The sequence below is a fragment of the Lithobates pipiens genome, unplaced genomic scaffold (assembly GCF_037356315.1).
Source record: "Lithobates pipiens isolate NorthernLeopardFrog02 unplaced genomic scaffold, aLitPip1_a1.2 Scaffold_22, whole genome shotgun sequence".
Classification (NCBI taxonomy): domain Eukaryota; kingdom Metazoa; phylum Chordata; class Amphibia; order Anura; family Ranidae; genus Lithobates; species Lithobates pipiens.
This window is the reverse complement of record NW_027507784.1, coordinates 166390774-166416175: the sequence shown is the minus strand read 5'-3', so window position 1 is coordinate 166416175 and position 25402 is coordinate 166390774. Positions and strand designations below refer to the sequence as shown.

Here is a 25402-nt window from a genome sequence, read left to right as displayed (position 1 = left end):
TAACTTGTCTTATAGGGGTTTATTTACTAAAGCTGGGAAATTCAAAAAATAATCTTACTTCTGCATAGAAACCAGCTTCCAGGATTTATTATCAATGCTTAATTGAACAAACTGAGGTTAGAAGCTGATTGGGTTTATGCAGAATTGAGCCTGATTTTGCACTCTCCAAATTTAGTAAATACATCTCGTAGTGTATCAATTTACTGAATTCTACAGAAAGGGTTTTGCTGGAGCAGCAAGCTACTTTTATAGATATGTCCTTTAACATCCAGTCCTGACTAATTTTCAGGTATCTGGAATAGATGATTCAGTATCTGCTAGTTCAGTAGATGATATTTTTCTGCAAGTCGCTGATTTGCTGCTACCTTTAAATAATACCACAAGCAAACAGAAAATATGAAAACTATTCTAATATCCTAAATTTTGTAGCAGTTTTTTTAGAATGGTTCTAAATTGTGAAGGTTGCCAATAATATATTCTATATAGTGCATCTGTTTTTTGCTTGCTGGCATATACATTTTTCATTTGATGTTTTTGTTTTTCCCAGAGATGGAAATCTGCAAGACATTGTGAACACTGGAAGTTTACATGAATTCCTGGTTAACTTGCATGAGAAGTTTGGACCTGTTGCTTCCTTCTGGTTTGGTCGGAGACTTGTTGTCAGTCTTGGATCCTTAGACCTCCTAAAACAACACATAAACCCTAACAGAACATGTGCGTTGTTTTTTCTTCTTTTTTTTTTTTTTTTTTTTTTCTGTGTGTTTAATAAATACACTTCTTTTGTAAGACTAGCTTGATATATAAGGCCCTAAGTTACCTACACTTAAAGGGGTTGTAAACCTCAAGGTTTTTTACCTTAATGCATTTGATGCTTTTATTTACCTGAACCTGGTCTTTCCTGTGACAGAGATAAGCACACCAGCTCCAGCCAGTGTCTCGGGTCCTGATTGAATAGATTGATAGCAGCGCAGCCATTGGCTCCTGCTGTTGTCAATCAAATCCAATGACGGGGGGAGTCAAGTCCTGCTGTCTGTGTAAATGGATGCAGCAGCAGGACACAAAAGCGTGTCGGCAACAGTGCCCCCGGGTAAAGCGCTTCTCTGACGGGGCACTCGATGCGGGGAGGAGCCAGGAGCACTACTGGGGGACCCCAGAAGAGGAGGATTCTGGCCACTCTGTACAAAACCCTTGCACAAAGGAGGTAAGTATGACATGTTTGTTGTTTAAAAAGAAAAAAAAAAAACACACAAGACTTTACAACCCATTTAAGTCTTGTACAAATGATGAGAGTATCGGACAAATGATCGTTTTTTTTTTTTTTTTGGTTGTTTTTTTTTGCATTCTAGTCTCGTATCAAAAATGAAGAGGTTACTAAAGTTACAGAAATTCTCACATGGCAGAATGCAACTTTGGAAGTGATGTAATCTTTAGTTTCCAAGCATGCATGGTCTTGGTCTTCTGATAATATTATTATTTATCTTTTTCAATACTGTACTGATCAAACAAATATCGTACGTTCTAGTATCCTACAAGAAAACTTTTCATGTTTGTCCCTTTTGGATAATTTCTCATGAACTGTCTTGATCGGCTCTTGAAAGCTATGTACTAATGATTCGATTATCGTGCAATCGCTTTGAAATCTGTATTTTTCATCCCCTTTCCTGATCATTTGTACTATGCATTATTGAAACTGATTGATTAGGGTTATTTCGTCTGCATTTTTGGAATGATCAGAGAATTATCACGTTAAAAGCATACCAAAAAATATATTGCAGCTTACCAGTTCTTTGGTGTACTGGCTGTAAAATATATATATATATATATATATATATATATATATATATATATATATATATTAACATTTTTTTTTTTTTTTTTTTAAGGACTTTTCCTTTATTTTTTACCTGGCGATCCTGCCAATAGCACACTTATTGAACCAGCATGAAAATGCTCACGAACAGCACTATATCTTTGAAGCGGTGTTCTCACCATAGGCTGATGGAGGTTACAAAGCCCAGTGGAATATTGGCAAGATCAACTGGTATTTTCCGTACTTGCATAAAGTGTTATTTTCCCAAGGCGTCTTTCAGGACAGCACCTGAGATAGCGACTCCACCCTCCTCGTTAGGAAACACCTTCTTCCTCCAGACTTTAAAGGGAGGCGCCTCCCTACCACACATCAGTTTTTGTGTTTCCTCCGGCCCGGAGGGAACACCTTTTGGGAAGGAGTCTGTTTCTCTTAGGTGTTCCTGAGGGACTAGGCTTCTTTCCCTTTTTTTCCTCCTTTAGAGACCCGCTGTCCTCCCGACCTACCCACGCCTCGTCAGCGGTAGCAAGCGGGCTCCTCTTCCCCTCTTGTGCTCGGAGAGAGCCGAAGACTCGGTGGCCCGCACGTTCGTAGGCGCGGCGGCGCGCGTGTGCCGCCGCCATGTTTGTTTTCGGCGGTCGCGCCGGAAGTGACAGAGCGGGTCATCGGGTCAGCTGAAACGTCGTTTCCGGCGTGGACGCAGGGGGGAGGAGGGAGGACAGGTGCTGGTGCCTATTTCCGCTTCTGGTCCGGTGCAGCTGCACGGCGTGACTCCGGAGGCGGCGTTTAGCCACAAGTGGATCTCTGCACAGCTGATTATGGAAGATTCAGCGTCTGCAGCGGTGGGGACAGGCACAGGCACCAGCAAGGCCCAGGTAAGAGGCAGCAGTTAAAGTCTGCCTTTCCTTTTCTATTTCCTGGCGTTTGGTCTCGCTCTCTCCTTTCTTTTTTCCCCCCTGGTGGCAAGGGGCCTGTCTGGGCACTAGAAGCTGACTGGTTTCTTCTTAGTGCACCTGTGTGGTGATCCCTATCAAAGCTGAGACTGGGTCTCACTAAGGGTTCCCTGGTTTTTTTCCCTTTTTTGTCTTTTTCTTCATAGGCTAAGAGCTCTGACCCAAAGAAAAGATGTCCTTCTTGCAGGGCCAAGCTGGGAGAAAATTGGAAGAAAACCTTATGCAGTCCCTGCATTACTTCTTTAGTTAAAGAGGAATCTGCCTCTGTATGTGAGGATCTGGTGGCCTCTGTAAAGAAGGAGCTGTACGCCACGATCCAGAATTTTCGTGACTCACTAGCAAACCCGGCTGCTAGTCAGCCTTCCACTTCAGAGTCTTCCCAGGGGTCTCTCTCAATCCCGGTGTTAGAATCTCTGCCTGAAGACCCTTCAGATAGGGAAAAGCAGTCCACTGCTCTTTCCGTTAAAGATTCGGAAGAGGAGTTGGAGGATTCTGAGGTAGCCCCCTCTAAATTCAAACTGTCCCTTGAAGAGGTCGATGGGCTCCTTAAAGCCATTCATGCTACGCTTGGTTTAAGTGAGGAGAAAAAGGAATTATCACTCCATGACCGCATGTATGCTGGGTTGGATGAGCCTAAGGGCCGAACATTCCCAGTTCATCCGGTCATCTCTGAGGCCATTAGGAAAGAATGGCAGGATCCAGAGAAAAAGCCCTTTTTCTCCAAAGCCCACAAAAGGCGTTTTCCTTTCGAGGAGGACCCTGCAGCAGTATGGAACAAGGTGCCCAGACTGGATGCCGCCTTTTCCCAGGTTTCAAGGTCCACAGATCTGTCCTTTGAGGATATGGGAGTTTTGAAAGATCCGATGGACAAACGCATGGATCTTTTGCTCAAGAGATCATGGCAATCAGTTATGAGCAATTTAAAACCAGCAATGGCCACAACGTGTGTAGCCAGAAATTTAGAATACTGGATTAACCAGTTAAAGTCACAGCCATCTGGAGGCGTTGGGTTGGATTTTGAACCTCCAAAAGTCGTCCCTAAACCCATCTCAGGAGATTCGGTTTTTAGGGTTTCTAATAAATTCGGTGGAGCAAAAAATCTTCCTTCCCTTAGACAAAAAGGACAGGATTTCCGGTGCAGTGTCTTTATTACAGACCAGCCAAAATCTGACAGTAAGACAGGTTATGTCAGCTTTGGGAGTTCTGACTTCAGCAATGCCAGCAGTCCAGTGGGCAAGAATGCATTTCAGGTGTCTGCAGGCTTTCCTTCTAAAATCTTGGGATCACACAGTGGCATCCCTAGAGGCAGAGGTGAGAATGTCAACCCAGGTAAAAAGGTCCCTATGGTGGTGGAAAAGACAGGAGGTCTTATCGGAAGGGTTAGTCTGGGCTTTTCCAGTCGGGAAAAGACTAACAACCGACGCCAGTTCCTGGGGGTGGGGAGCCCATCTAGGAACACGTTTCACTCAGGGGTCCTGGGCCAAAGAGGAGACAATAAGGTCCTCAAACTGGAGGGAACTCAAGGCGATTGCCTTAGCTCTGGAGTTGTTTGTTCAGGAACTGCAGTCCCATCACGTCCAGGTCCTAACAGACAATGCCACGGCAGTGGCTTATTTAAACAGACAGGGGGGTACAAGAAGCAGGTCGCTTCAGGTACTGGCCATGGAGATTCTTCGGTGGGCGGAAAAACATTTGTTATCCCTATCAGCAGTCCACCTAAAAGGGGATCTAAACAGGGTAGCGGACTTCCTAAGCAGAAACGCTATTCGGGAAGCAGAATGGTCTCTAAACCCGGAGGTATTCACAATGATTGCCGGAAAATGGGGTTTACCAGAAGTAGACCTGTTCGCCTCAAGGGTGAACGCCCAGGTTCCCCAGTTCTTTTCCCTGGACAGTCACGATGGCTCGCTGGGCACAGATGCGCTAGCTTATCCATGGGAATTTCGTCTTTGCTATGCTTTCCCCCCATTTCAGTTAATCCCGTTAATTTTAAGAAAAATTCAGAGGGAGAAGGTACCAGTTATTCTAATCACGCCCTTTTGGCCAAAAAGGGCTTGGTTTTCGACAGTTCTAGGCCTGGCAATCAAGCCTTGTTGGCGTCTGCCCCTCAGACACGATCTGTTGTTGCAGGGCCCAGTGAACCATCCAGGAGTGGCCAGCCTGGCTCTCACGGCCTGGTTTCTGAAAGGCAGCTCCTTAGGAGCAAGGGGTTTTCCAACCGTTTGATCTCGACCCTTTTAGCAAGTAGGAAAAGGGTTACGAGGGCCATTTATTCTAAGGTCTGGAAGCGTTATGAAACTTGGTGTTTGTCAGCCGCCCAGGTGACAGGGAGCCTTGTCTCCATCTTGGAGTTTTTACAAGATGGTGCAGACAAGGGACTGGCAGTTAGTACCCTGAAGGTGCAAGTAGCAGCCCTGACGGTGTTCTTAGAAAAATCTGTGGCCTCAGATCCGCTGGTGATCAGGTTCTTTAGAGCTCTTAAAAGATCTAGGCCAGCTCCTGTTAAGGTTTTTCCTAGATGGGATTTGTCGGTAGTCCTACAGTCTCTAACAAAAGGGCCTTTTGAGCCTCTTGTGGAGGCTTCCCTTAGGTTTCTCACATTAAAAACCGTGTTTCTGATTGCCATTGTCTCTGCACGCAGGATCAGTGAGCTAAATGCTCTGTCAATTAAAGAACCATATCTTTCCATTTTTCCTGACAGAGTTATTCTTAGAACAGATGCAAAATTCTTACCGAAGGTAGCTTCAGTTCAGAACCGTATACAGGACATAGTACTGCCAACGTTTTGTGTTAACCCCAAAGGAAATAAGGAGACTTCTTTCCATACTTTGGACGTCAGAAGGACTCTGCTGAGTTATTTAGAAAGGACGGAGTCCTTCAGGCGTTCAGATTCACTATTTGTACTCTTCTCAGGAAGAAAAAAGGGTTTTCAGGCTTCTAAAGTTACTTTAGCTAGATGGCTGAAATTAGCTATCTCAGAGGCATATTCCCAGGCAGGGTTATCTCCTCCAGCAGGAATTTGTGCACACTCAACCAGAGCTCTGGCGTCTACGTGGGCAGAGAGAGCTGGTGCCACCCCTGAGCAGATCTGCAAGGCGGCGACGTGGTCGAGTTTTCACACATTTGTGAAACATTATAGACTGGATCTCACTTCTGCCAGCGATCAGGCGTTTGGCAGAAAGGTCCTGCAAGCTGTTGTCCCGCCCTAAGGGGTAAGTCTCTGTTATCCTCTCAGGTGCTGTCCTGAAAGACGCCTTGGGAAAGACCAAGTTAGACTTACCGGTAACTTGTTTTCCAGAAGTCTTTCAGGACAGCAAGCATCCCGCCCTATGGTATTATATTATGCTACGCTGTGACTAACGTATGTGTTTATGTGTTCCAGCCGGGGCCGGAGGTTCTCTTCTACAACTGATGTGTGGTAGGGAGGCGCCTCCCTTTAAAGTCTGGAGGAAGAAGGTGTTTCCTAACGAGGAGGGTGGAGTCGCTATCTCAGGTGCTGTCCTGAAAGACTTCTGGAAAACAAGTTACCGGTAAGTCTAACTTGGTCTTTCCTGAAAAAGAAGACAAATGCATCCATCACATCTACGTACTGTTAAGCTGCAATATTTTCCATTTTTGTTTGTGGCTTTGGATATACTTGAGTACTGTACATACCATGTTTCCCCGAAAATAAGCCCGGGTCTTATATTAATTTTGGCAACAAAAAACCCAGTAGGGCTTATTTTTGGGGTAGGGTCTGTCTGTGATAAACACCCTGTTACAGCACCGTAACCTGCAGATCCCCTCTTTCCGCACTGACCTTAATCTTATGGTGCAGTTCAGGGCAGGCTCCGAGCATTGCAGAGGGAGGGGTGGGCCCGAGATCGCCCCCCCCCCCCCCCCCCCGGCAGAAGAGGCAAAGAGGAAAGCAGTGGGGATCAGCTGAGCGCTGCTCGGTGCTTACATGGCTGCCGGAGCCTCCTTCCCCACTCTGAGCACTGCGGGGGAGGGGGGGAGCTGGGAGAAGAGGGGGGAGAGAACAGCGGGGCATAAGCTGAGCGCCAAGCGGCGCCGAACAGAAGGCATTAATCACAGCAACAAACGGGAACAGTTCACAGTATATACGGTAACGCTGCAATAAAGTGCATTTTAGGATTTTACAACACTTTTAAACTAGGGCCTATTTTCGGGGTAGGGCTTATTTTTGGGGAAACGCGGTAATACACAACTTTTAAGTTGCTTTAAGATATGTATGTCTGTGCTAATAACTATCTCTTTTGCCTTCGTAGCTGATCCATTTCAGATGATGCTGAAATCTCTCTTGGGTTACCAATCAGGAGTTATTGGAGAAGCAGCTGAAAGTCATGTACAGAAAAAGCTTTATGAGAATGGAATATACAAATCTTTACAAAGCAACTTCAGTGTAATAATTAAGGTACTAAACCTTTGAGTATTTTAACCATACAGTGTCAAGGCAGGTATCTGTTGTTGCAGCAGTCATTTGCGGGCTGTAACTGTACATTTTCTTTAGGTCTCTTGTAACCTAGCAACATAGTCTCTAAAATAAATTTTTTTTTTTTTTTTTTTTTTTTTTTATTTACCATTGCTGTCTGTGATAAATAGAATCTTTACACTTTTTTTCAGAGTTGCAGGTACTGCTAGTATTCAGCATTCAACACTCCTGGGTGTGCTGAATGTCTGCATCTCCAATGCTGTGATTTCATGCTGGCTGCTCCAACACTAGTGTGTTCTGTAGCAACAATATACCCCAGGAAAGCCCAAGCATTTCTTTGTTTTTGGGTAAAGTTTATTAATTGCATCTTCCAAAGCAACAATAATCCTCTCTAGGGTGATTCCACATTCCTGTCTGTACCCTGTAATTATTAGGATTTTTGTGTTTAATAAAAGTCAGTTTGTCCATAGCAGCCAATCGGGTCTGCTTTATGCCCACAAAAGCAAAAAAAAAAAAAAAAAAAAAATCTAAAACCAATGACCCCATTTTAGATTTCTAAAAGTAAGTCTTGCTACAACGCAGATACAACTATTTGCCTGAAAAGCCTCTTCTGTGCTCCCCTCTTAAATGTGTTTTCTTTGTTATTAGGGACCAGAATTTACTGTCTGGGCCAATCTCTGCCAATTTACATCCGCCTGTCCAGTAAGAGCTCTAAGTGGATCATTTACACTGGACAGAGGGATGACCTCTGAAGAAGTTGGTGATTTCATGCCCCGGTGAAACTAGTTTGAGAGGACAGAGAAAGATTTTAAAGCTAATAAGGCTGATACCATGCATCTTGTGGTGTCTGCCCTTTATTTGGAATTTTTTTATTTTTTTTTTAAATGGCTAAAAGGTTTGGGCTAGGTTGACAGACATACTGTTTGCACTGGACATGTGTGTCTGTTGTCGCTGTGAATGAAAAAAGCCATTTGTTTCAGCATTTTTTGGTGCGGTTCTGATGCAAATTTGGTAGGCTCAGAAATGTTCCCATATAACTCAATGAGCCTGGAATTTGCACACAAACCGCACCGCAGTGCCCATAAAATGCACGGTACTAAATTTGCACCACATATATGTGAACAGCTAGAATGGAAATCAGTTTTATTTCATATGTCATGCAAATCGGATACAGTTCAAAGCGCATCCAATTCGCATATATGTGAAAGGAGCCTTGCATTAAACATTCTGAAGAGTTTAAATCTCTACTTCTCGTGAAAAATTTGTAACGGTTTTAGAATTATTTTGGTAATAAAACTGATATCACTAAGTAATTTAGGTATTTGTAAAAGCATAAAATGTTTTTCAAGCATTTGTGCACTATAACTGGTTACCAACAGTAAATGTTTTGCATTACAATGGGTATTCAAGATACAGTGGTATTTGAAATACACTCTTGAACTACTAAACAATAACTGGCGTTAGACTTGCTAGTAACTTAAGGGAACCCGGCATTGAAGCCTCTTAGCTTCGCAGCCGCTTCCCTATTGCACATGCGTGAACCACGCTACGCTATATAATTGACCCGGCAGAGGAAGGAGGAGTGGGGCCAAGCTTTGCCCCACTGCCGGCACCGTGTGCCGCCCCCCCGAAAGGTGATAAATGGGGTACCAGAGAGGAGGGAGGAGACTGTGAAAGCGAAAGTTCCACTTTTGGGTGCAGCGCTGCTTTAACTAGGGATGCCTGCATACCTGCCAAACTGTATGCTTCCGTGCTTGTTGTTCTGATCCATCTGGCAGTGGAGGATTTAGAAACTTTAAACCCCTTGCGTGCACCAGCAAAGTTAACAAATAAGGACTCTAGAAAGCCAAAGTCCCTGCTGACCTTGAGATAAGTCAAAAGGCTTCCCCTAACGTATAGAAAACTAAAATTTCCCTCCTCAAGCTCTGAGGGGGGATTAAAACTTTGGCGGGATAATCCTCCTGCATTCTATGAAACAAAGAGGATACTTTCGGGAGAAAACCTGGGTCTGTTTTGAGCACAACCCTATCTTCCAAAATTAACAGAAATGGCTCTCAAACTGAGTGCCTGCAACTCACTTGCCCTTCTAGCAGAGGTGATTGCTACCAAAAAAACTGTCTTTAAGACCACCCACTTAACCTTTGATTTCTCCAGAAGTTCAAAGGGACTGCCTGTAAGTGCCCTGAGGACCAAGCACAGATCCTAGGCAGGACAGGCCCGCACCCTTACTGGCCTGGATCTGGAGAGGGCCTTGGAAAAATTTCTTACAAATCAATCTTGCTGCAGGGAGACCTGAAGAAATACACTCAAGATGGAGGTGGCCTGCACCTTTTAGCATGCTGATAGAGGGGCATAATTTGACCCCGCCTGAGAAAAAATCCAGGACTCCCAGAATGTCTAGTTGTTCCTGTCCCTGATCTCAGGAATTGAACCTTTTCCAAATCTTGGTATAAATGGCCCTAGTTACTGGTTTGCGGCAGTCTAGAAGGATTTTTATCACTCTCTGAGAACCCCTGAGACCTTCAAAGCTGTTCCTCAGATACCATGCTGTTAGTTTGGGGGTGCCAGATTGGCCCCTGCATGACTAATTGGGGGGGATATATGATGAGCCTCCTTAGGCCTGAAAACCAGGCTCTCCTCAGCCAAAATGGAGCTATCAGCATAAGGTCTGTCTTCTCGCTCAAGAACTACTGCAGAAATTGGTCTTACTGTGGTGAAGGCATTCCAAAGGCTGAACTCCCATGAATTGGCAAAGGCATTTCCTTGGCTCGATCATGTGGCTGCAGGGAGAAGAACTAGACTACCTTCCTGTTCTGAGGTAAAGATGTCCACCATTGGTCGGCCCCAAGACCGTACAATGTCCTCAATCACCTCCCAGGTTGAGTGATCATTCATCCTGTCTTACCTGTTGGTAGCTCAGAAAATCTGCTAGGGAATTCTGGGTCCCATTTTAAGTAGATTACAGCCAACAAAGCCAGGTTTAGTTTGGCATAGCCAAAAATCTCACCTGCTATTGGTTTCAAGGAAGGGCTCTTGGTTCCCCCTTGTTTTATGTATGTAACTGCTGCCGCATTGTCCGTATGCATCTGGAGGTTATGACCCCTGATAAGGGACTGGAAGGCCTCTAGAGCCTTCTGCATCGCCAGCAGCTCCCTCTGGTTCAAGCACCACCTGGCTTCTACTGGAGCACAAGCACCTTGAGCCAGGTTGTTGTCAAAGTGAGCCCCCTAGCCAAAGGAACTGGTATCTGTTGTCACCACCAGAGCTGTCAGTCTGACCCACAAAAGACTTTTGTCTAGATTGTGACGGCTTGCCACCACCACAGCAACCTCTTGACTCTGGCTTTTAGGAGCATAGATTGGTCCAACGTCTGCTGGTCACCATCTCGGCAACGTAAAAGGTGACCCAGCAGGAGGTGTTGGTGAAACCTTGCACAGGGTACTGCGCGGAAGCAAGATGTCATAAGTCCTACCACCCTCATGACTTCTCTGTTCGGGGCTTCCCGATTTGGTCTGAAGCTGTGCCACCGCCTTGAGTCGGAAACAAGCTGGGATTTTTTCCGGTTGATCAGCCAACCGAAAGAACACAGGAACTCCTGCAGGTCCCCCTCCAGCTGATTAAAAGACCAGGTGACAAACAGAAAATCATCTAAGTAGGGTATCACTGTAATAGCCTTTGTGTGCAGTGGGGCCAGGGCTTCTGCAAAGACTTTCATAAATATCCTCATAGAGGATGCTAGCTCAAATGGCAGTGCCCAAAACTGTAAATGAAAAACCTCAGAGTTCACTCTGACTACCAGTCTGAGGTACCTCCTGAAAAATCCCAGTGTTTTGGGATTTGGAGGTTTGCATCCCTGAGATCGACCATTGCCATATAGCACTCTGGAAACAGAGGATTTGTGGTGAAGATGGACTCCATCTTAAAGTGTTTGTACCTTTTTTAGAGCTCTGTTGAATGAGCGTAGATTCAGGATTAGCCTGAACTTGCCTGAGGGTTTTCTGACCACGAACACGTGGGAATAAAATCCCTGGAATCATTCCCCTTGGGATACCTGAGTGTGGACCTGCTGATCCACCAGCTCGCCTTAAAGCAGACTCTGTGCCCGAGCCTATTCCCAATCTCTAGTTAACGTGGTGACAAGAAAACTGTAAGGGGAGTGTGAATTGAACTCTAACTTGTAGCCATTCCTTATGATCTCCAAGATCAACGGACTTGAAGTTGCTGCAGACCATTGTGGAAAGAATTTCACCTGGGACATGTCACAGGTCCCAGAAGAATGCCTGGCAAATAGCAGAGCTCAGTGCGACTCGCGCAGTGTGTGCCCAGCCGTGAAGCCATAAGCTGTCACGGCCGGGTGCCCGCAGTTGCTATGACGGCACCACGGAGAGAAGGGGAAAGGAGCGACTTTTAATAAACTAAAAAAAAGGGGTGGAACTCTTCTTTAAGTTTGGACGCTGCATCCCCCGTCCAAGCTTTCAACCACACAGCCTTTCACTGCGTTCACCAGTGCTGCTGACCTGGCTGCCGACTTCACCGACTCTGCGGTTGCGTCTGCCAAAAAGAAGACTGCTTTGAATAGTAATGAGAAAGATTTGTGCAACTGCTGCCTGGAAGTGCCTGTTGAGATGTGTGACTGTAACGGCGACGAGCATTACAAGTTCCTGGCGACGCAAGTGGCTGCTAGGGCTGGCTTCAGACTGATGGAAGAAGCATCCCAGGCCCTTCACAGAAGGACAATCCCCTCTTTTGTCAATCGGGTCCCTAAGGGATCCTAGATCATCAAAGGCCAAAACTTTTTAAAATCAAAAAAAAAAGTCATACGTACCTGCTCTGTGCAATGGTTTTGTAAAAATCGGCCACAGTCCTTCTTAGTTTCTGGCTTCTACAAATACTGCAGCTGCTGACTTTTAATATATGGACACTTACCTGTCCAGGGAGCCTGCGATGTCGGCAGCCGAAGCCAATCTGTATGTTGGCTCTCAGCTGCTGCCACTGCCATCCTTTGTAAGGGAATCAGGAAGTGAAGCCGTGCGGCTTCACTTCCTGGTTCCCTACTGCGCATGCACAATTCGTGCTGTGTGTCCTCACTGGTCCCTGCTGTCTTCAGTCTCCCAGAAGACCAGCGGGGGAGGACAGAGTAGGCGCCGGAAGTGGCGTAGGTCACTGCGAACGTTGCAGTGATCTATTGCCAGGAAGTGGGAGCAAATACCTGTATTGGACAGCTATCTGCTCCCTCCCCCCCCCCCCCCCCCCCAAAGGTGGCAAATGTGACACCGGGGGGAGGATTCCAAAAAGTGGAGCTTCCATTTTTGGGTGGAACTCCACTTTAACCACTTCCCGACTGGCGCACGACTATGTACGTCAGGAGAATGGCACGGGCAAGCAAATTGGCGTACAGGTACGTCCATTTGTATTTGCTGCCGTCGTGTATGCGCCGCTGGCGGTGTGCATGCCGATCGGGGCCCCCGTGAGTCCGCTCGTGGTTCCCGCGGACTTGATCGCCGCGGGGATACCCGCAATTGTCTCACGGAGAGGCTGAACAGAGATGCCGATGTAAACAGCATCTCCCCGTTCTGCCTAGCAACAAGTGACACTGATCTCTGCTCCCTGTGATTGGAGCAGAGATCAGTGTTCACTAGCACACAGCCCAGCCCCCACAGTTAGTAACGCGCCCCTAAGACACACTTAACCCCTATACTGCCACCCCTGGTTAACCCCTTCACTGCCAGTGTAATTTACACAGGAATCGGTGCATTTGTATAGCACTGATTGCTGTATAAATGACTGGTCTCAAAAATGTCCGATGTGTCCGTCATAATGTTGCAGTCACAATAAAAATCGGTGATTGCCGCCATTACTAGTAAAAAAAAATAAAAAAAAAATTAAAATAAAAATAAAAATGTCATAAAACGATCCCCTATTTTGTAAATGCCATACATTTTGTGCAAACCAATCAATAATTCCTTATTGCGATTTTTACCAAAAATATGTAGAATGTGTATCAGCCTAAACTGAGGGAAAATATATATAGATATATAATAGCAAAAAATAAAGCATTTTTTTATTTATTTTTTTCAAAATTGTCGCTCTAGTTTTGTTTATAGCACAAAAATTTAAAAACCGCAGGGGTGATCAAATACCACCAAAAGAAAGCTCTATTTGTGGGGGGAAAAAGATGGCAATTTTGTTTTGGAGCCACGTCACACGGCCGCACAATTCAGTCAGTGAAAGTCAGTTAAAGCGAAGCTGTGCCGAACCGCAAAAAGTGGCCTGGTTTTAAGCCAGCAAAATGGTCCGGTCTGAAAGTTGTTAAGAGGCTGTGGGTTGAGTATTTGGTTGTTTTTTTTTTTTTTTGGTGTTTTTTTTTTTTTTTTTTTATTTTTTTTTTTTACCTTTTTTAAATTAAGAAAATGCATTAAGGTAAAAAACCTTTTACCTTTACAACTCCTTTTAGGAAAATTGTGGTACAATGATATGAATAATTACTTCAGTCCAACCTCCACCTATGCTTTAATCTAGTGCAGGGATATGCAATTAGCGGACCTCCAGCTGTTGCAAAACTACAAGTCCCATCATGCCTCTGCCTTTGTGTCATGTTTGTGGCTGTCAGTCTTGCTATCCCTCATGGGACTTGTAGTTCTGCAACAGCTGGAGGTCTGCTAATTGCATATCCCTGATCTAGTGCTATAAACCACTGTATTTCTCTGGAGTGTACTAATATAAAAGGGTTGAAGTCCCAAAATATCAGTAGCTACTATGCATACTATTAAAGTTCCTATTTACAACTTGACAAGGACATAGGGAATTTTACTGATTTGATTGTTATCTGAACTTTGTAACACTGTACTAAATAGACTCTTTCTATTGCAGCTTTCAGAGGAGCTGCTGGCAAAGTGGAGTTCCTACCCTCAGGCTCAGCATGTGCCCTTATGCCAGCACATGCTTGGGTTCGCCATGAAATCTGTCACTCAGACTGCAATGGGAAGCGGCTTTGAAGATGATCAAGAGGTCATTCGTTTCCGTAAAAATCATGATGATGTGAGTATAGGGGGGTTACAACCCAGCTTTAACTTACCTTAGCATAATAAATAGAATATAAAATCAAATTTTTGTTAACCACTCTCTACCAATCTCTCACCCTTTACAACACCTTAAATTGCTGCTCTTCCCCATAAACCACCTCCCTGGAGTCTGTCTGCTCTACTGATCCCTGATTTACCACCACGGTCCAATCTTCTATTGAACCTTTTCTCCAGCAACACTGTGTCCACTTCGATCTGTCTGTCTATTTCTCTTTGCCCCTAACAGCATTTTTCACAAGAATCTTCCCTATACCCTCTTTTCCTATCTATTTCCTATCCTATTTTCCTCCCTTCCCAGAACCTGTCTTGTTCTCTTCTGATAGTCTCAGCAGCACCATACAGTCATCCTTTTGCCCCATTCCCTGTTAGCTTTTTTTCTCTGTTTTTTTCCATATCTGCCCCTAGAGCAGTAAACACTGCGTTTTCTTAGTGCATTTGTTCTGGCATCTGTGTGCACTCCTCCTCTGAGTTTTGATTCAGGTAAGTTTGTTAACAGAAATAGATGAGAGCAAGACTGCACTCTGTATTCTTTTCTTACATCAAGGGACACAGAGCCATAGTACTTACTATGTGGGTTATAGGGCCACTGATAGGTGATGGACACTGGCACACCCTAAGGCAAGAAGTGTACTCCCTATATAACCCCTCCCACTACTGGGAGTCCTCAGTTTTTTTTCGCCAGTGTCTAAGGTGTTGGTCACGAGTAAAGATGTGCTGTGCTGAGCTCCACTGGAAGCTTCCTTGCTGGGGCTAGCCATACTGACCGGATCGGTTCTGATGTGTTTTCATGGGCTAAATGAAATGGTACCCGGGCCTCGTATCTGAAGAAACATGGTTTTGCTTGCGAACGTTTCTCTTTTAGAGAGCTGGACCCAGGGATTCAGTATTTTTTGGTAGTAAGGCCATAAAGTTTTTTTACTGGCAGGGTGCTGTTGCAGGTCCAGGATTCTGGGTAACCTGAGATTCCCCCTGTTCCTGAAGGTTTCGGTGCCCACCGTGAAAGGTGAAGATTGGGTGTATCTCCGATAACCCTACTTCAAGGAAAGGTAAGGGAGATTTTCTCAGGAATTTCTCCTTCTATGTATAATGCTATAATGCTGTCATGCCTATGTGTCACCACTGGGGGCTGTATTGATCACTCACCGACCTGATGCTGTGAACAGCGCAGAAGCCTTAATTTCTCCTCTCCTCCGGCCACAAGCAGATCCTCCGGTAAGAAAGGGGGGTCTGGTTCTCCTCCTGCGCCCCCAATGTTTTTTTGTTTTGATATGCCAAATCGGTTTCCTTTAAAAAAAAAAAAAAAAAAAAAAAAGAAGAAAATGGAGACAGACTGCGTCGGCCACTCAGCAAAGGATTTACTCAACCCCCCCCCCCCCCCGCCATGTCTGCTGTTTCACAGAACGCTGCTCGCACGGGAAAACACTTTCCTTTTGAAAAGTGTTGGGGGCGTAATTCGCGGGCGGGGCGTTCATGCATGGCCAAAAGTGCAGGAAGTTGTTACAGCAGTGTGTGTGAAGCTGCTGCCTGGCTGGAGGGACAGAGCAGGAGGATGGCTTGTTTCAGCTTGACATTTTCCTATTGCAGCCAGTGCGAGATGCACAGTACCCTGTCGCCGAGAACCAGCGCAATGGGATTGTGCTGGAAACACAATCTCACGGTCAGATACGTAAGTCAGAGCCTAAATTAGTGGTTGATCCAGCAAAAGAGAGAAAATATTTTATCTGTATCCTGGAAAGTGTTAACAATAGATGCCAGCCTTCTAGGCTGGGGAGCAGCCTTGGAAGATGATTTTGTCCAGGGAAGATGGTCTAGGTTAGAGGACCTTGCCTATCAACATTTTGGAAGATTCGGGCAGTCAGACTATGGGACTGTCCTGTCAGGATTCAGTCCGACAAGGCCACGGCAGTGGCTTACATCAATCACCAGGGAGGTATGAGAAGTCGTGCAGCCCAAAAAGAGGTGAATAATGCTCTAGCTTGGGCAGAACGTGACATTCCTTGCCTATCGGCAATTTTCATTTCAGGAATAGAGAATTGGCAAGCGGACTACTTGAGTCGCCAACAATTATTTCCAGGAGAATGGTCTCTTCACCCCGACATGTTCCTAGCGATATGTCAGAGATGGGGTATTCTGAACATGGACCTATTCGTGTCCAGATTCAACAACAAAGTTGACAACTTTGTGTCTAACAAGGGATCCGCTAGCAGGCAGACTCGTTCACACTCAGTCTTCCCATGGGATCAGTTTTCACTGATCTATGCATTTCCTCCAGTTCTGCTACATCCGTGCCTTCTCCACAGGATTAAGCAGGAACGAAAGTTGGTGATTCTGGTGGCCCCAGTGGGTCCCAGAAGATCTTGATTTACCGAGATCATAAAGATTACCGAGATCATAAAGATGGCAGTAGGAGTCCTTTGGACTCCGCCATTATAGCCAGACCTTCTCGCACAAGGTCCGGTATTTCATCCTAGCTTGCGGTTGAAAAATTTAACAGGTTTGACTGTTGAATCCCACTTTATAAAGGACTGTGGTGATCTCCTTCGGGAGTGTCTACTTTGATTAATGCCAGGAAGCCGCCTTCCAGAATCATTTTACTAGTTTGGAAGGCATATGCTTCTTGATGTGGATCCAGGGGTTGACACCCCAGGAAGTATGTCATAGGCAGTATCCCTGATTTCCTGCAAATGGGATCTGAAATGAAGCTGGCCTTGACTTCTATCAAAAGCCAGAGCCTGGCCTTGTCAGTGTTTTTTCAATGGCCTCTTGCTTCTGACTCTTGGTGCGTAGCTTATTCAGGGGGTAACACTGATTAATCCCCCTATCAAGGCACCTCTAGATTGGGAATTCAAATTTTGGTCTTATCGGCTTTGCAGAATCGGTCGTTTGAGCCTTTACGAGAAATTCCCTTGGTTCTTTTTGACGAGAGATTTCTGGTTGCTATTTCTTCTGATAGAAGAGTATCGGAACTAGCATCTCTGTCTTGTAAAGAGCCATATTTGATCATGCATAAGAATGAGGTGGTTTTATGTCCTCATCCTGAATTCCTACCACAGGTGGTAACAGGTTTTTTCATTTAAACCAAGATATTATTCTTCTTTCTTTCTCCCCAGAGCCTCAATCTAGGGAAGAGAAGGCACTACATTCTCTTGATGTAGGAAGAGCGATCAGAGTCCATTTAAAGGCTACCGCTTAGGTTCGCAAAACACATGTTTTGTTTGTACTGCCAGAGGGTCCAAAATGTGGACATGCAGCATCAAAATCCACTATTTTCCAAATGGATTTGTCAAGTGATTGTTCAAGCTTCAGCTTAAAGAAGAAAATTCTTCCTTATGTTAGAGCACACTCATCCAGGGCGATTGGTGCCTCTTGGGTGGTGCATCATCGGGACTCTATGGCTCAGATCTGTAAGGCCGCGACTTGGTCTTCGGTTCATATGTTTTCAGATTTTATCAAATCGTTATTAAAGGTCATGAGGATATTGCCTTTGGGCACAGTATGCTGCAGTATGAGTCCTCTGGCCTCCTGTTTTTTTGTCTCCCTCCCTTCAGTTGCCATTGCTATGGGACATCCCACATAGTAAGTACTATGGATCTGTGTCCCCTGATGTAAGAAAAGAAACCAGGATTTTTAAAACTGCTTACCTGTAAAATCCTTTTCTTTTGATGTACATCAGAGGACACAGAGGTCTCTCCCTTCTTGGTATACACTTGTATTGCTTGGCTACAAAACTGAGGACTCCCAGTAGTGGGAGGGGTTATATAGGAGTACACTTATTGCCTTAGGACATTCCAGTGTTCATCACCATCAGTGGCCCTATAACCCACATATGCTGCCTAAGTACTATGGCTCAGTGTCCCCTGATGTACATCAAAGAAAAGGATTTTACAGGTAAGCTGTTTTAAAAATCCTGTTTTTCCAGCAATGCCAAAATGAAAGCTCTAATTCAGTGATACAGTAAATAAAACAGCTGTCACAAGCAGTTTTTATCATGGTTTCTTCCAGACTGTGAAAAAACACAATGTTGCGCTAAGGTATTCCAGCAGGCAAAGCTGTGTCATCAGGGGTTATGAGGGAATGATGTTGATGTCAGGATCCTGAACATGTAGTCCAAAGTTCTGACCAATGAGCAGCAGAGAGTCAATATATAAATAAAATTGTTAGGAATCATTCATAATAGGGGTAGTGGGTTTTTAAATGAAGTCAATAGCCTGGGTGATTACCGCAGGGAGTGTAGCTGGCACAGGGAGGGCAACACGCTGAAGAGAAGAAAAACCTCTGGGAAGAATACAAGAAAAACAGACAAGCGGCACCAATCTTAAGTGCATCAATATTGTAACATATTTAATCTAGTAGTAATGCACTCACTCGAAACAGGATAAAAGTAGTCACATCTTGGTAAAAGTCAGATGGACATCAGGGGTCCAAAATGATCATCCAGGCAGCGCTGTATTGTATTGCTCGGCGGCGCCAGTGGTTTCCGGTGTTCCGGCCTAGAGCGTACAGGTGTGTTTTACAACACCCATTTCCAACCCGTCGGCTTCCCTAGTGTGTATGGTTACTAAAAAGGGGACTTCCCCATGATCCGATTGGCCCACCCTCCCTGCCAGCTCTATATACCACACCCAAGATGGCCGACTATGCCTGATGGAGCACACATGCTCTGAATGCGTGCACGTCATAGCTTCCTTCCACTGAGACCAGGGACTTCCTGAATGACGGCTTCCTCCTGCGTTATGTACGCTTTAGCCCGGAACACCGGAAACCACTTCAGCAAAGCAAGACAATATACAGCGCTGCCTGGATGATCGTTCTGGATCTCTGATGACCATCTGGCATTCACTAAGATGTGCCTGCTTTTATCCTGTTTCGAGTGAGTGCATTACTACTAAAATAAATATTTTACAATATTGCTGCACTTAGATTGGCGCTGCTTGTCTGTTTTTTGTATTAAATAGTATACCATTATCTTTCTCTGGGAAACCCTGTGCAGAAAATAATGGCATAGCGTTCTCTCATGCAGTGGTAACAACCTATAGAACCACTTCTACCTTTTTTAAATTGGTTGTAAAACCTCACATATACCCAGCTTAGTGACTGGCCTCAGGTGATGCCCAGATGAAACAAATCCTCCTACTTAAGTTTTTTACCTATTTATATACAGCTGTTTTTCCCCTGCATACATTCAAAGTCCAGAATTTCCGCAGGATCTATCGGCTCTGAGAGGAAAACTTCCTGATGTCAGGAAAACTGAATATGCTTTGTTCATGTATCATTTCTGAGGTATACAACCACTTTAGTGAATTTGGACTTAAAGTATGAGACGTATGATTAGCCGTACACATCTTCACCATAGGTGATGCACATTAGGACTTAGAATGTGTGCACTATTCTTGCACTATTGCCATCTACTAATGGCATAAGATTAACAATATGGATGGAAAGCAAATCCTGCTTCTGTGGTCTGTATTTTAGAGATGGCATTGTACTTGGTGCCCATGGGCCTCTCGGAGGGCATGGTGTTGGCAGCACAATGACGGTTATGGATTTCTCAGTAGTGCAAAATGAAGTGTGAGTTTGTAGGTAAGGTCTTGAGTATTTTGGTTGCATAGCTGTTTCTGAGACACCGGTAGGTGAAACCTATGTTAGTCATGATGATATATCATGCCTATTTACTCATGCACAGATATATGTGCAAATTCCTGTGAAAAAGGAAAAAAAAATATTTAAAGAAGAGACCTTCCACAATGTTTTTACTTAATTCTTGTGTATATCTGTTCCATTTAGATTTGGTCTGAGATTGGAAAGGGTTTCCTTGATGGTTCAATAGAAAGGAGTCCAAGTCGGAAAAAGCAGTATGAAAATGGTGAGCTTAAAGAAGTTCTATTCACTGCAAAGATTGCCCATATGCTCCTAAATCTCTAACACTTGGCTTTACCAATGCTAATAAGTAACTTTTGTGGTTGTGAAATTTTAAGATTTCTAAACCCAAGAACAAAACTTGAATATCTTTCAGCTAACCAGTCTTTGATGTGGAGACTGATTTTTGTTTATTTTCCCTTTTTTTTTTTTTTTTTTCTTTTTTTTTTTCCACTGCAAACACAGAAAAATATCTGATCTTGCTAGGATTCCTGTGTCCTTGTAACTTCCTGTTCACTGAACTGAAAAAACAAACCACGTTATCGGCTTTCCTAGGTATCGTCTGTAAATTACAGAGCGCCTCCTATCTGTGCAATAGAGGGGAAGGAGGTATTTATAGGTTTCGATCAGGCCTAAGGTGATAAAGCTGTTTCTCTGTACATACGGTACAGTGAGTGAGCGTTGTCACTCTGGAGCAGGAAGTGTTACTTGTAAGATCACCATGTGAAAATGGAAGAAGAAAAAAATGAAAGCTACTGCAGCTACTTTAAGCACTGATAAGCTGCAATCTGGTAAATTTTTGGTTTTGGGTTTAGAGATGCTTTAGGATTTTATGTCATTAAGAAACCTGAATGTTTAGCTTACTACTTTATTGTTCCTCAAATCCACTGATGTTGCTTCTGTGCTGCTCTGCCTATGCTTAGAGTGAGGTAACACCCTTATTATAGAGCTTTGAGTGATGGCAAAGGCAATGCTTAAAGCAGACATTCACCCAATAAAATAGCTTATTTGCACCTGACTCCACCCCCTATATTCCCACTCTTACAGTTGAATTTATTTTTTTTTTTTTAAAGTGTTTCTTTGGGATCCAGCGCATACGCAAAGATATCGTAGGTATAGCGGTCATGAAACCTCAGGGTGAGCGCATGCATAGTTAACTGTGTCAACCAATAACTGATGAGAGCTCCCCATGCATGTGCAAATGTGCCACAGGTCTCTCCTGGGCCTGGAAGAAATAGTTAACTTGGGAAAACTAGGAGTTGGTCTTACCTGTAGCTCAGTTTCTAGGAATCTTCCACAACAGCATTACTTATTTCACTTTTGCTTTTTCTTGCTTCATTTTTAGCTATTACAGAACTGGGATGTGGTTAGAAAAGCTCATCCTTTTACTTTTAGCGGCTTTATATATGGACAGGGAGGAGTCCTCATTTTTGCCAGTACTCTTCTAGAAGCTTACTGAAAACAAAAATTCTGGTAAGACTAATCCCCAGTTTTCAAGGCCACATACCTGAAAGCCATACAAGCCTGTAGAAGCCCTGCAGTATTTATCGTGGTTCTAGAAACCAGTGCTCCATGCCACAGAAGTTGGCCACATGGATCAGGTGACCATCATTTGTTATCTCTAATGAAGGGGGTGGAGTTCAGCATAGTTACTCTTCCCCCTTTAAAGAAGAATTCCATGTATGTATATTTTATACATTGTTACATTTTTTCCAGCTTGGACCAATGTATCTATGAATATACCATACCTGAAAGATTCTCCCTGGAAGCTGGAAACCACTGAAGTAGACATTGCAAATCCAGTGATCTCCACTTGCTTCCGGGTTGGGTGGAGAGCACCCCAAATCTCCACCTCGTTCCATTAGAAAGAATACTTTGTGTTCAACCAGAAACTGCAAAGCATTCTTTGGTGCATATGCTAAGCAACTGACCTCATGTGTTCAGAATGCAGCTTGACATCCACTCAGCAAATTAACTGGAAGCGAGTGGAGATCAGCGGAGTACAAGATGATTGGCACGGCAAGGTATGGTATATGCATAGGTACATTGCTCCAAGCTGGACCAATGTAGCTATGTATAAAATATTCATACCTGGGATTCTTGTTTAACTAGTTGCCGCCCGCCCGCCCACCGTCAAATGACGGCGGGCAGTGCGTCTCTCGTTCTGGGTCACCGCGCCATGTTGCTAGGGCACGTTGCGACCCCAATCTCTGTAAAGAGCCGTGGCTGTTTAACCAAATGATCGGCTGTGTCCAATCGCAGCCGGTCACATTTACACACCGAGATGCCGGTAATCGGTGATCCTCGTCTTACACTGACAGAGTGTGTGGCAAGGAGAGCTGATCAACGGCATCTCGACACAGGGGGACATCTACACATGTATTCAGGGCACTGATTATCAGTGCCCTGATTACAATATAGCGTGAACAGTGCCACCAGTCAGTGCTGGCTATCAGTGCTGCCCATTAATGCCCATCACTGCTGCCGATCCATGCCGCCAATCAGTTCCACCTATCATTGCCCATTAGTGCCACCTCATCAATGCCCACCAGTTCAGCTTATCAGCGCACATCAGTGAAGGAGAAAAATTACTTAGTTACAAAATTTACTGACATATATATCTTAAAATAATTTAAAATATATCTCTACACACCCGTGTTAATTTTTTATATATGTATATATTATTTATTATTTTATTTTATTTTTTGTAAAAAAAACAAAAAAAACACAGCAGTGATTAAATACCAACAAAAGAAAGCTCTATTTGTGTGAAGAAAATTATAAAAAAAATTGTTTGGGTACAGTGTAGCATGACCGCGCAATTGTCATTCAAAGTGCGACAGTGCTGAAAGCTGAGAAATGGCCTGGGCAGGAAGGGGGTGTAAGTGCCCTGTAGGCAAGTGCTTAAATGGATTACATGAGCAAATACCTTGTCATTTTATCACAATAGCAGCAGCCATTGGATCCCATAGCAGTGGTTTTTGTGACCAGGTAAGTATTTAATGCAATCAAACTTTTAGGATAGAAGTGTCTTATACGGGGATAGGGCCACTTTAATTATGAGCATGAAACAGAAGCATTTTCAGAGTAACGGATTATTTTCTTTGTTTTATGCCCCAAAGTTCTCTCTTCTGGTATGTGAACTACACAGCACAGCCACTCTGTGGATATACAGTATTTTAGCTCAGTGTGCATAGGACACCTGGGCAATGCCATTGTATTTTGCTTTATTATTTGTATCGAGCAGCGACCAGGGTTTCTCAACCTGGCCAATTATAGGTAAATGAGTAAAGTCCCTCATGCACACTACTAGTGTGTGTGGTTTTTATTTTTTTATTTTTTTTTATTAAACAGACAGATTAAACTGGAACCACTGTACTAACAATCCAATGTTAGTGCAGCAATCTCCCCTGTTGTGCTATTGTGTTCTGATGCCCCCCATCCCCCCCCCTTCTGCCCTGCCAGAACACTCAGGTCAGCGCTCTTCTATATTGTTAATTAAATAGTTAACTTTTTCTTACCTTGTTTTAAATGATATTTAATTGTATTCTCTCTGAACATCAAAATTAAATAAATATCTGAAATACATTTGAACAATAGTTGGCTCCGTTCCTAATCCCATCGGTTATTTCTGTATTTGGAATAGGCTATTACAGTTTGTGTTAGTGCCACAACTAGGAGTGTTTACGTTTTTAAAATTAGGACAGCTAAAGAATAGATTGATATATTTTCTTAGCTTTTGTAGGTTTATTTTTACCCTAAAAAAAGAATAGATTTTCAAAGAAGCTACTTCCTAGCTAGTTTGAAAGCTGTCAAATGAGTGCTTCCCTTTAGTGAAAAAACGTGCGTTAAAGGATCTTCAGATCCTGTCATTTATATAAGCTTTGGGCTGTTATATGAAAACCAAATTTTGCCCCTCACTTGTCACCTCTCAGTTCTTAATGGTGGCCTTTTATTGTGATGGGTGGCCTAACATACCAGTAAGGGGTGGCAGAAGAGGAAATGTCTAAGCCTGGCCATACATTGTACAGTTTTTTTTTTTTTCCTTTAGATTTACCAAAACCATATAATATCAGGTCAAACCTAAACCCTTTCAATTTGTATGCAGTCAGGCAGGCCCTTGAACTACATAGTTGAAGGTGAATCTAAGGGAAATAATAAGCAAATTGTATAATGTATAATCTATGGTCAGCCTAAGTTTAAATTTTACTGGAGAAGTGAAGATTTACATATATATTCAGCTCCCTGTGTATCTAAAATTAGTCACTAATAATAAATTAGGTTTATTGGGTCCTTCTTTCAGTTACCAACAGTTGGCAGAACACCCACAGGTTCTAATATTGCCAGAATCCTATGTTTTAACTTATTGGCATCTTTATAATTTCATACATGACTGAAGATTAAGGTGGCGATGGAACTCCTAACAGCATTATCTTGGTTTAGTTTTCCCCTTAGACAAAAGTTTACGGAAAGGTTGTTCTTTATCAGATTAAGAGAAATAATCATTTCCTTTTTGTGGTTTAAGCTCTAATGGAGATGGAAGCTCTGCTAAAGAAAGCTATTAAAGAGCGACGAGGGAAAAATCTTGGTCGTCATGTTTTTGTGGATGCCTTACTACAAGGGAACCTTAGTGACAAGCAGGTACATAAGCAGCCATCAGAGTACACAGTTTCAAAGCTTGCCATTAACCTGTTTGTTTTCGTTTTCTGTTCTTGCTTTCAGTGCAGTTCTTATCCAGCTAACCTAACTGAAATGTATTTATAAATCTGATCAAGGAATTACTCACTTTTTTGAAATGTTTTAGTTTTATTATTTTTAAGTTACCCATTTGACCCCCAGGCCAGATTTTGTAAGTTTGGCCACTTACAAAGAAATTAGGGGTCTATCATTTTTTTTGTAATAGAAGTATTTAATATGATAGAGACAGAATATCAACCAAAAAGCCAGAAAAACACACAATACCAATGTTATAAGTTTTCAGTGAGTATAAAAAAAAAAAAGTATTTGATCCCCAAGCAAACCATGACTTGGTACTTGGTGGAGAAGCCCTTGTTGGCAAGCACAGAAGTAAGACATCTCTTGCAGTTACCAGGTTTACACACATCTGTGGAGGGATTTAGACCTACTCTTTACAGATCTTCTCTAAGTAATTTAAGGTTTCTTGGCTGTCACTTGGCAACTTAAAGTTTCAGCTTCCTCCATAAATTATCTATAGGATTAAGGTCTGGAGACTGGCTAGGCCATTCCATGAACTTAATGTGCTTCTTCGTCTTGAACCACCCCTTTGTTGCCTTGTTGGTATGTTTTGGGTCATTGTCATGCTGGAAGACCCATCCATGACCCATAGTCTGTGTTCTGGCTGAGGGAAGAAGGTTCTCATCCAAGGTTTTACAATACATAACCCTTTCCATTGGCCCCTCAGTGCAGCAAAGTCAGCCTGTGCCTTTAGCAGAGAAACTGCCCCAAAGCATGCTTCCACCTCCATGCTTGA

The 25402-nt window shown here is 43.7% G+C and overlaps 1 protein-coding gene across 1 annotated transcript in view; it reads left to right on the top strand.

Moving 5' to 3' along the window:
• LOC143925698 (cytochrome P450 20A1-like) overlaps positions 1-25402 on the top strand; it is a 46792-nt gene that overhangs the window by 13576 nt on the left and 7814 nt on the right. Inside the window, exons 3-7 of the mRNA XM_077450159.1 lie at positions 548-714; positions 7029-7174; positions 14063-14230; positions 20059-20137; positions 24437-24552. Coding sequence (XP_077306285.1) covers positions 548-714; positions 7029-7174; positions 14063-14230; positions 20059-20137; positions 24437-24552 — 676 coding nt within the window. The remainder of the gene's footprint in view (positions 1-547; positions 715-7028; positions 7175-14062; positions 14231-20058; positions 20138-24436; positions 24553-25402) is intronic.